General features: G+C 41.4%; 1 protein-coding gene across 14 annotated transcripts in view; it reads right to left on the bottom strand.

Moving 5' to 3' along the window:
* Positions 1 to 6558: 6558 nt before the first annotated feature.
* Positions 6559 to 12115, bottom strand: part of LOC103356753 (mitogen-activated protein kinase kinase kinase kinase 4) — a 41378-nt gene continuing 35821 nt past the window's right edge. For 10 of the 14 annotated variants that reach the window (XM_008281014.1, XM_008281019.1, XM_008281017.1 and 7 more), the window contains 8 exons: positions 11849 to 12019; positions 11599 to 11742; positions 11262 to 11396; positions 11057 to 11157; positions 10824 to 10973; positions 10573 to 10732; positions 10300 to 10439; positions 6559 to 9103 (listed from right to left, as the gene is read on the bottom strand). In XM_008281014.1, the coding sequence (XP_008279236.1) occupies positions 9020 to 9103; positions 10300 to 10439; positions 10573 to 10732; positions 10824 to 10973; positions 11057 to 11157; positions 11262 to 11396; positions 11599 to 11742; positions 11849 to 12019 (1085 nt within the window). In that variant the 3' untranslated portion in view covers positions 6559 to 9019. The remainder of the gene's footprint in view (positions 9104 to 10299; positions 10440 to 10572; positions 10733 to 10823; positions 10974 to 11056; positions 11158 to 11261; positions 11397 to 11598; positions 11743 to 11848; positions 12020 to 12115) is intronic. The other 4 variants (XM_008281016.1, XM_008281021.1, XM_008281028.1 and 1 more) reach the window with 1 other exon arrangement.

The following is a 12115-nucleotide window of genomic DNA, read 5'->3' as shown; positions in this document are numbered from 1 at the left end:
GGCAGCAATGGAGAACACCTGGCTACAGAGCGCCACAGTCACTCTCCTCCCTTTGTCTCGGGCTGGGGGTGGTGTTGGAGGGGGTTGGATGGAAAGAAAAGGGCCGAGGCTGCCTGAAAGACCAGCGTGGCCTTTAAGAGAGTGCAAGAGGAAAGAGGAGAGTGTGGCCGGGCTGAAAGGGGGGGAAAAAAAGGACAAGTGTGTGGGGGGGGTGAGGGACATCAAAAAGTTTTATGTGCCAATGAGTATGAGGAGGGGACCTGCTCCGCATTGTTACGGCACACTTAGGGCAGATGACTCGGAAGCACAAATCTTTGCCTTTCTGTCTTTTATGTCACGATGAAGCCCGTGCAGAGCATTTGAATAATTTTAATTAATCAACTCATCCTTTCAGCTTTAATTTAAATACTTGCATGTCTCACTTCAGGTTCCCAGAAATTCAATTTACACAATTCCAGTAAATCTAAAAAATAATAAAGAAATAATGTATCCAATTAAATGCAAATTGTTAAATATTAGATCTCTCGTCTAAATCTGTCATTTAACCGTCTGAACCCTAAAATCTGCTGGCGGGTTTGAGAAGGCGTTGGGGAAAAAAAGTCACCACAATGACACCATTTATCAGAAATGTCACACTGCACTGAAGACATTTTTGAGTTTTCTCTACTTCTAAACATGATTGTTCTCTTTCCATAGAGGTGCTGGACTTACAGTGAAAATGAAACCCACAGTGAGTAAACCTGTGACAGAAACTGCTTGAGACTCAGAGGGTTAATGATCTGATTGTCTTACTGAAACCTGGTTGCAGCATGAAACACACCAGAGTCTAAACGAATCAACATCTCGGTCGTTTAACTGCTGTATCTCTCAAAGCTCAGACTGAGGAGGAGGAGTGGCAGCAATCTTCCACTCAAGCTGATTAATCAACCTGAGAACTAAACTGCTTTATACTTGGTTTAAAAGCTTTACTCTCAGTTTCTTACACGCAAACTGGAAGACACAAAAACTAGTTCTATTTGTTGTCTCATGTCGCTCAAATGAGTTTTTATCCAAACACTCTGATTTCTTAACACTAATTATAGTGGGTGACTTTCATGTAACTGCAAAGACGCTTAACGCTGCATTGAATTCATGATTTAACTCAAATAGCATTTTTCTCAAAATACAAAATAGCCAACTTACTATTTCAAACACACTCTACTCTTGTTATGAAACGAAACACTTAATTGCATTTACTCTAAATCCTCTTTTGTCTGAGCTTTTATTATTAATCCGCTGCAGTAGATGCCTATCTGATAATGCAGTAGCAACATCTAACTAAAATGATTCCACTACTATTTCCTTAAATGCCAGTAATGTGGCAACACAAAGGAGAGCAGCCACCTTAACGTCACTCCCACACAGGTTGATTGTCTTGTTGCACACTTGACACTGTTGCCCCTTCGAAATCACTTTTGAATCAGAATCAGCTCCTTAGTATAATCTGCAAAGGTGCTCTTTAAAGCAGACATCATGAAAGAGAGTTTAGCCTGGGAAGAAAACGTATAAAAAATACCAGATTAAAGAAAGCAGCCTTCTGTAAAGCTACAACCGCACATTATTCATCACAAATAGAGCAAAACAAGAACAACCTCAGGTTTCTTTTCTGCGCTGTAGCCAAGCTGGCAGCGACTCACAGCTCTGGGGAGAGTTCTGTTCCTTTAGCTCTTAGTAGTAATGGCTTCATTAGTGTTTTTTTTTAAAATTAGAAATAAAGTTGTCAGAATTAGAGAAAACTTTCATCTTATCAAATGCAGTGGATGTTGAGGCCCACGTTGGACCGCCATAGACATGTCTCCTACCAGACTTGTGTTGTGAACTGGCGCTATATAAATATAACTGAACTGAATCGATAATTAAATTCATTTAGCTGCAGGGAAAGCTGCGGGAAGCCAAACTGCATCTACCAAACCACACTTGTGGAGACAGATCCAGCCACAAAGTTTCACCAGAGCGCGACATGTCTGCCAGCAGAAATTTTTCATTTAGAGCGATAAGGCCAAATATCCAACAGAATTTATCTTGGCAGCAGAAAAAAATAAAAAAATCCAGCGTGTGCGTTCTCGGCCCGCTTGCCAAGTAAAATAAGTGTTCTTTCAGCTTTAGTGGCTCAACAGGAAAACAGCCGCCTGATTAAATGTGTTCTGAGTCAGCTTGCCGAGTCAGATAAGGGTCGGCGAGGGGAGATACAACAGCTGACTGGCTGCGCCGTATCCAAACACAGCGACAGACAGGAGAGCACTCTGTCGGCCATCTGTCCGACAAACAGGTGTGTTGCTGCTCCCAGCAACTGCAGCAGCAACAGGATGAAGGCTTCTCCGCAAAACAAAGCTGAGCTGCACAGGTCAGTAAGAGGATTTCTGAATGCATGAAATTGATTCTTTGCAGCGCCGGTTTAACCTGCGATAAGGCCCCAACCTACTATTATCAATTAGAGCTGCAACTGTCAGCCAATTTAGCTGTTTGTCTGCAGAAAATTACGTATTTTGATGACCAAATATTCATTTTAGTCATAAAAAAAGTAAAATAATTGCTCTTTCTAACTTCCCAAGTATGATGAGAAGCTATTAATACTTAGTAATAATAAGTTGCAGGCCTGTTGATCTGTAAAATATCAGTTTGTAAAACCTCAAAATATTCAAATGAGCAGAACTTTGAAGCTGAAACCAGAAAATGTTTGACACTTTTGCTTGAAAAAAATGGCTTGATTTAAATAATCAACCAGCAAAATAGTGCACAAAAATAAACCTTTTAGTATATTTTTCAGTGTTAAACCAATACAGCTGGTTAAAACAAATCTCAGTAATGATTTGCATTTACTCTCCAACACAGGTTTGGGCAACAGAAGGAGACCTTTTGCTTCCGTGACCTCTCTGACCCGTCTTCTGACCCTTGCATCTCCGCCCAGCACTGAAAACACCAACAATACAATCAGTATAGATTAAGTTAGGATATCACGGCAACGCTCGCCAGCATGTCGACGTGTGGCGTCCAGATCAATAGCCAGGGAACAGATGAAGCCAGTCCTGCAGCTCTCACGTCAGAGCTGCATCTATGAAGCTACAACAATGTAAAGAGTGACTTATTATGTTTGCTGGTGAAGTTTACGACTGACAAAACTGTGGGTTGTCAGGCAGATCTTGAGCATGTGCAACAGGGGTTATAATAACTATTAAACACTTAAGTTTAAAATAGAGGTGGCACAAAATATTAGTACAGCAACGTATCTTATCACTTCTGCAGCACATGTAGCAGAGTACATGTCACAACTGAGCAGAGAGTGCTGGAGTCTTCATTCAACTACTTTTTAAAATGCATTGCTTTAAATTTAATAACATTGTTAATATATATATAATATAATAGTTATATATAACTCAAACATTACATGCACAGCCATTAAATTGAATTTTGACTTTTTTACTCGTAAAATTCTGTATCAGCCCCAAAAATCCAACACTGGTCGGGCTCTACTAAAAGTTCTGAAACACAGATATGTGTGGTGTGTTTTTAGTTTGCAAAAAGTTTTAGAAATGAGCGGAAATCTTGCTAAAAACATATAAAATACAAGAATATTTTCTAAAAAATTCCAATGTATAAATGTATTATTAATGCAAAAAGGTGCCACATGCAAATTTACAAAAAGTTACTTCCCCAAATAAAAGGTGACAGAGCAGCATATCTGGCCTCTACTAGTATATATGTGGACTCAGCAGAGATAATATTAAATAATAAAAGTTGGTCTAAAGGAGAATCAAAGTGTAAAAACAATACAGGATGTCTCAGGGTTTTACGGAGTTAAATTCCATTATATTTGTGTTTTACTTTATAGAAATAAAGACATTTTCCCTATGAGTTAATACAAAAAATAAAATGCACAAATTGGTAAATAAAAATTTAGATAATGAAGCTCAAACTTCCTCGGCAGGCATTATAGTTATTATTATATTTAAGATGATATAAAACAGAGAGAGGCAGCAAACCTTTACATTTCAGCAGCTGAAACCTGCAAATGTTTTCTATTTTAACAAGAAAAATAATTATTTTTCAATATGATCTCATTTCCAGCCTCAGTTTAAAAGGCCCTTTTGCAAAAAGCGAGTCAGACCTCCAGCTTTCACTTTGGAGTCAGGGGAGATCTGGTCAGTATGAAAGATAAGGATGAAATAAAAGCCTCATGGGATGAGGACAGACAGCTGTTTGGGACTCGCACAACCTTCCCCCCCCAAAAAAATCCTGCCCATCAAAAGCTCAAAGCCTGGACTGCTACTGGTCTGATCCTCAGGGAGCCACTACAGCCAGCTGTCAGAGAGAGAAGACACAGATGAGCAGTAAACAGGTGGAAGAAAGACAGGCGGAGTCTCCAGCCTCTCTGCTCCCACATGAATCCCCCAGAGAGCTGCACAACTCGTGGGGAGCTTGTGTTTGGCTCAGGCCTCCTTCACTCCAGAGCCTCCTAAACTGCCTTTCAAAAACATCCATCACCTGGATGTTCAGTCTCTGCACAGCAGCAAGCCCTCAGTGTCTGCCTGTTGAAGGAGCACTAACTATATTATGGATGTTTGGGAGCGCGCATGGGGCGTGCACGGTCACTGCAAACCAACACCGTCACGACCTCCCTGCAGCTTTCACCCACAAAACACCGCGCTTCCTCCGAGTAAACAGTCCGCTCTGCCGACGCTGTGTGCGGGTTACTCACCCGGTCAGGGCCGCCGCTGGAGCCGCACGGAGGGCTTGGCGATGAAACGAGCAAATGTTCCCATCATGTTCTGGCGACGCAAAACATCCGGCTGGTTTGCAGCGTGACCAGCCAAGTGCGTCAAGTCGGAGAGCGGCACAGCGACCGCGCTCCAGCGGTGTTTCAAAATAAAAGCAGAGACATTGTTTAAGTGAAGCGGAGTAGTGACTAAGATAATTCCACGTGAAAATGAAATAAAATCAAATAACAAAAAATAGAAATACTGCATGGGAAAACAAAAAGTGACACAAATGACTTGTGTCTGCACACGATTTAAACTGAAAGGCCACTTCTTACATCGCTAATAAAACACAAAACACCACTTTTTTCCCCCGACGCTTCAATTACAATACCTGTTTTTGCGTTTAGAAAAGTTGCCCAAAAAAGCCATTTTAAGGAGCTCTAACAACTTAAAGCAAAACGTAGCTTTTCATGCTGCCACAAGACACAAAAATGCCAATTTTACGCCGAAAAAATGCCCCAAAAGCCGCCATTTCACCATTTACATCATCCTTGATCACGATGGAAGCCATTACAAGCGGCGTTTAATGACCCTATAAAGAATCAGTTATTTTGTAAATTGATTAAACATACATATAAATAACACTCAATCTAAATATGATCGCACACCACTGACAAAGTTCAAAATATCCTCATCACCCATCGTAAAACGTCTTAAAATAATATCATCGGCGTCACCAGGAAGCTACATGATGACGCGTCTATGCCAACTTGTCGACACCGTCTCCTGCTTGGGAAGCCGTGAAGTGGGATGGGCGGTGAGACGAGCAACGGCGCCATCTTGTGAGGAAACTAAACCGTGGCAGGTAATATTTTTACTGCTTTAAAGATGCAGATATCACAGAGCTTTGTTTTTCAGGATAATTTCTGTTTGTTTAATTGTTTGTTGCGGGTTTGGTTGACAAATTAGTGTTTTGAAAATGATATTTTTACGTGCTACATTAGCACATAGCTACATTAGCATTTCCTCTCTTCCTGTTTTCCGTCTGTTTTAGCTTTCACTAAAACATTGTACTTTTTACTCCGCTACATTTACAAAATATGTTTGTTTGTTTTTTTAAATTTAAAAACAGTTATTTAGGGAACCAGTAAGCTCCACCAGATACCATTTAAATATTTATTTACAACAGTGTAGCAGAACAACATAGACATAAAGGGAGAGGCGAACTATTTAAAACATTCAATGTCCATGTTTGATATGCAAATTAAGTTTGCCATGATAAGACTATGAAATAATGGGTACTGTTGCAGCTTTAACAACCCGGTAGTTTTTTTTTTTTATTTAAATGCTAAAATTTAAAACTTTGTCTTTACATTATTACATGAGTAAAATATAGTAAATTCTCCTAAATAATCCTGAATGCTGGCTAGTAGATGCCACTTTTTGATTCCTGAAGACTTGACACCTTTATCCAAGAGGTGTCCTCAAGTTAAATACTTTTTATTATTAAGTTATCTTTAGTATATGTATATATATATATATTGCATTTGTAAAACTGTATGTACCATTTGGTGTCACCTCCATACCTTTACTTGAGTAGTATTTTCAGTTTTGGGCTTTTTTTAAAAGTATTTTTAGTGTGCTACTTTCTTCAATATTTCTTTAATTTCAATTGCTTGTTCCACTGTTTTCTTATAGACTTTTTATTAAACTTTAAAAAGAAAAAAAAATCAGAATTTTGTCATAAGTAAGCACATTGGGAAATTAGTGACACACCTTTGAAGCGAATCAAATTTTGCAAAATCAAGAATGACACAGCGCCGTCTGTAAATTACTTCTGATTTTATTCAATGGAGAAAAAAAAAAGACCTTCAGGAAAATACAGTAATTCCCATAGTACACACAGAGAGGACATAAATTAGAGGCATGGCAGAGAGACGTCTGAGGGGAATCATGTCACCTGGCACCTGGGTGGTAGAAAACATCGGATCCATGCTGCCACACAGCCAGGGGCACCACTGTGCACTACGCAGGATGTAGAGGAAATCAGTGAAAAGACACTATGGACTTGTGTAATTCGTAAAGTGAGCAAAAGTTGATTATTCCTGTACACAAACGTCTAAATGATAGTACAAAAAGGGAATAATACAAAATACAAAACAGGGAAAAAAAACTGCCCTCAAAATAAAACCATAAATATTCATATCGATGCACATTGGTTTAACAAAACAATTGCTTCTGTAAACATTTTGAACATAAGGTGTGCATTACAATTTAAAAACCACTGCAGTCGCATACTTATCTGAAGGGTTACATAATAAAAATTGCAGAAACAAGACTAGAAACTAAGTCCAAGTTAAAAAATATGCCGCTTAGTTCACGCCATCTCAAGTGGTTTTGTTAACACTGCTATTGGAACGTGTGTTGTTTTTATTTCATGCCTTCTTTGCTTGTCACAGATAAGACAGTGAAAGAATCTCATTCCAATGTCCTGTAGCTCTCACCTCCAGGACGTCCCTCTCATCAGACAGTGAAGGCACCACCCCTACTGAGAGCGAGATCGGAGAGTCAAGTGTAGGTGAAACTTTTTGAGTCCTGTTATCAAGTTTTCTCAATCACACATAAGCACAGCTGCAGGATGGATTCTACATTTAACAGTGGAATGAGACCGTCTAACATGAAGCGAGTCTTGTCGTATCAGAAGATGAGTGAGGAAGAAAAATAAAACACAATTGTGGGATGGAGTTCAGTTAAAGTGGTGTGTATCTTCAATGCAGACTGAATTAAGTGAACTAACCACCTGTCTGAAGACCAAAATATCAACAACAACAAAAAAAAAAAAAGAGGTCCAACATTGAATCACATGGCTGCTTCAGACTAAAGTGTTCCTGCAGTTCGCAAAATCCAATTCTTCGCTTGTGAAGTTGTGGATTTTGACAGATTTCAATCAGCTGGAGACCCTTCTAAGGCAACCGTTCAGCTACATGTGAAGCTAAAGTCTGAGAATACAGAGTTGGATGATTTGAGGACAATCGGCTGATTTCCTCCTCTCTGTGGAAAGCTTCTTCTCAGCGCTTAACACGCCGCCCTCGTTCCCTTACCGTCACTTCTGCCCACTGGCCTCCATGCTACCTTAATGGCCACCTGCTAATTTTGCATGTCTAATTCACAGTTTATCCTAGCCCTACTTAATATTAAAGGAAAAATCCACTTTAACTAATACAGCTACTTGTAATGAACCTCACATTTCTGGGTCTATTTCGTGGGTGTGTGTGTTTTTTTTAATATTTCCAGAGCAAAATGTGCAGACTTCAATGGAAGGAAAAAACTTACAGATTGATGATAAATAAGGTGGATTTTTCCTTTAAAACTCATCTATGGGTGCGTTTATTCATGTGCAGCAAGTCACATACAAAATATACAGTGTATTAAAAAACCGGGGCTAATTTTTTTTTGTTAATAACACCAAAGCATCATGCTGTCATAAACTTCTGTCCAACATAACCTACAGCACACGAGGCAATGTGGTAAAAAAGGGAAAACCTGTGAGAGTCTGAAGCCTTGATGTAGTTAGTATGTACAAGCTGACATCCAGTACCCTGTATTTAATGGATATATCATGAAGGTCCCTTAAGAATTCTTCACTTTAAGGAGGTGAAGGCAAAAGAGGCAGATTTACATGTCAAGCATTGTTTATGGGTGAACTACTGTGAATAGTGTTGCGATGACGTGCTTGACGTGAAAACCTACCTACCGTGGTGGAAAATCATTTGAACGGGGCCGCGACTAAAACACGCCTCCTTCGGTGCAGCAACAGCCGCCTTTTAAATCGCCCCCGTCAGACAAAACACATTTTGTCATTCACATACAAAGTTTTTTTTACTATGACACATAAAGATTTAACCATCAACAGGCAACACATCCCGTGTCCCTCAGCGGAAGAGGAGAGGCTCGAAGGCTGGAAAAACCTGGAGGCTCACGAGGAAGGTTTCTGCTGTGGTTACGAGTACACTCAGCGGACAAACAGAACGCACTTCCTCACCTCCCCCCCCACCTCCAAAAAAAAACACACATCCATCCCTAGCTTCTTATCCTGATTACAGTCCAATCCGTTGTTTTGTTTCGCCCGAGCAGGTGAGAGGAAGCTCCGCAGGAACGCTTCTTCCGGCTCAGGCTCAAGGCGAGTTTCTCTTCTTCATCGGTGTTGGTCAAAGTCACAATCGTCATCTGTTGGTCACTGCTCGGGTGTGGTCGTCAGGTCGGCTGATGTTGAAGGATGTCGTCTACCAGCTCATGAGGGAAGAGCGTCCTAGGGTCATAAAATAGACTTGGCTGGCACCTCCAGGGCGCACAGAGGCAAAGAAGACCTGAGAGACAAGGTAAAAACGTAAGAACACGAGTTAACTTTTAACATTGGTTGCAGTGTTGCATTGAGGTGCACCTAAAACATTTCACCACGCTTTTTGTGCTACAATAATAAGTGTAACTGGAAGAGCATGCTGTGACACACCATCCTTTTCACATTACAAGTTGTTTACACCACATGTCAATAATTTGCACATTCCTGCACACTATCACTATTTCTATTACTTTTTATTGCTATACTTGATGTTCAATGGATTTGCAACACTTGCTTTTTTTAAAACTATCTTTTATGCCTCTTTAAAAATGTTCTACTTGTCAGCTTTACTGTCATGCACCAAAACACCGCATCAAATTGGTCATATGTGAAAACCTAAACTAAATCAGTTTCTGATTATCTTTTGGAGATGATTTTCATTTATTCTGTTTAACAAATCAACAACTGCCATATAAACTGACATGGAATGACACTGCGTGACAGCAGCAAATAAAAGTAAACTCTGTTACCAGATTGTAATAAAAGCACATGAAGGACATTAAAAGATCTGAAGGGACACACTTTGAAATTCACTATTGTCTCAAATAAGGCAAAAAAAATGCCTCAGCATAAAAACATGTCACTAATATATGCAGTACTCAGCTTGTGCACAATTTATCGTGAAGCTAAAATAGTACATCAAACTATGGAACATATAAAAAACATCTGTGAGAGGAAGCGCTGGGCACAGGATTACAAATTTGCAGAGGGGCAAGCAGGAGCTCACAGCTCCCAGAGCAGCAGAGAAGGAATCATCTGCAGCAACGTGCACAGTCAGCAATCGTAGCACAGAATGCAGGTGAAGGAAACAGGGACACATCTGTTAAATGTCAGGTGCAGTGGTGCAACCAATAAAATGTTGAGTTGCACTTGAAAGATTTGGTTGTGCTCTGGAGTCCTGCCTAAAGGGTTTTTGGATTTATTTGTGTCAATGTAGGCTGTCAGGATCTGTGGAAGCTCAGACTGAGTTGGCAATTGTGTTATCAATTTGCTTCTCTGCAGATTATTTAGTTATTTAATCATCAGTAACTTCAATTAGTTGTTTTCGGCTGCCAATCCCTGTGTTTAGAAAGTTGGAGAGAGAAATTGTAGAAAGAATGGAAAGAATAACAGAAAGGAAGAGACACTGACAGCCAGAAAGGAAAGAAAGAATTCCGTCCTCACCTTGTCGTTCCTCTCGCAAAGGAATTTGAGTCTCTGGGCTCTCTTGTGCATGAAAACGCCGTCCAGGTGGCCCGTCTCCACCGAGCGGATCTCTATGGCCTTCTCACCCCAGCCCATGATCTGGTTTGACCTAATGTAGGCTGCACAACCACAGCGGTAGATAATACAGGGAGTGAGTAGGAGGAAACGGTTTTGTTGAGAAGTAATGAATTATGCTGCTCTCTACAGAGGCATCTCAGTTCACTGACGGTACATTTTAATCTCTCCACTTACCCACTGAAGTTGGCATTTCTCCCCACTGCAGCACCACGTCCTTGGTGATGCGTCCGTAGGTGTTCACATAGACGCCCTCGTCCTCGTAACACACCAGCAGCTCGATTCCATCAGTGTTGGGCAATATGATGATGGCATGGCACTGAATGCTGGTCTGGATCTGAGGATAAAAGGGTAGGAGAGGGAAGCGTTAAGACACTAAAGCTCAGGAGAAGATGAGGTGTGGTGGGACTCTGCAACGGAGGACTCACGTGTGTGGGCAGGTAGATGTCGTAGACGGCACCGGAGTCCACATCAACAGCATGGAAGCCTGAGCAGGAGCCGTAGATGACCTTTAACCTCTGACCTTCCTCCACAGTCAGGTCAACCAGCAGAGGCTTGTGCACCAGGTCACCGAAAGACTAACCAGAAACAGAACAATTTTTTAATATTACTCCACCTGCAAGTGTAATTATACCCAGATCCATCCTGAGACCAGGCTTACCTTAAAGGCCATGAACTTGTGGTAGGGTTTGGGCGCCCAGGCGTACACCTCCACAGCGTTCTTCAAGGCCAGCACCAAGAATTTAATCCTCTCATACTTCACTGGAATCAAGGAAAGAAGTGAGTCAGTTGTGGGCCAGAATTGGGTGTTTATTAACAAATTTCCATGTGAGCTTCAGGAATCTTCAACAGATAAATCAACGTACCGACTTTGTAGTGGACGCAGCCCTCCAGGTCGCCCACATTGACCCAACCCTGCTTCTTCTCCACCTCAGGGTCGTTGTGCAAAATCTTGTTTCTGAGCCACGACAGGTAATACACTCGTAGCTTGTTCTTTTTACCTGCAGGAGGTGGAGTCAGTGTTGCAGGTGACAATGCATGACAAGAACGTTTTCTGTCCTTTCTACATGTTTGATCCCTTCTGTGGGATAGAAAATCTCCAAGGAATATTTTAAAAAATGCAACAGAAACTCTAACGCTTATCCCCGTTTCTACTGAAAATAAATCAAAAACAAAGATCAGCGGTCAGGACGTGTGCTGTACCTGATATGGTGACCAGGACGTTGAGTCCCTCCAGGACGTCCATCTGCTGGATGCGTCGACGGTTGATCAGGGGGTAAACCTTCCCCTGACCGCTACGATCAAGCAGCATCAGACCGCTCTCTGTCCCCACCAGCAGATTCACTCCTGAAACAGAAAAGCGCAAATCAAACACTCATCATTAGTATAGTTTAACACGACAAGTTGAACACGTGGTGTGAAAGAAGCTCCTGGTTCTCTACCATCCACTTACCCCAAAGCGCTGCACACAGGATCTCAGAGTTGAACCTCTTCTTGTACTTGCGAATCTCCGGAGTGTCGCTCGGCGGACGCGTGTTGACGGGGTTGACGTTGACCACGGAGCCTTTGCGGGACGGATCAGACCTCAGCGGGTCTGCCAGCCGACCGTCCTGCCCAAATCCTGCTGGAGCGGAACAGAAACAATACATGTGTAATTGGAATAACCTCATTTGGACACAGAGAGGCTGTCTTCATCCACCTCTTCAGCTTTAGCAATGTT

The sequence above is a fragment of the Stegastes partitus genome, unplaced genomic scaffold, assembly GCF_000690725.1.
Source record: "Stegastes partitus isolate 25-593 unplaced genomic scaffold, Stegastes_partitus-1.0.2 Scaffold220, whole genome shotgun sequence".
NCBI lineage: Eukaryota > Metazoa > Chordata > Actinopteri > Pomacentridae > Stegastes > Stegastes partitus.
Note: the sequence above shows the minus strand (reverse complement) of the source record. Positions and strands in the feature narration are given on the sequence as shown.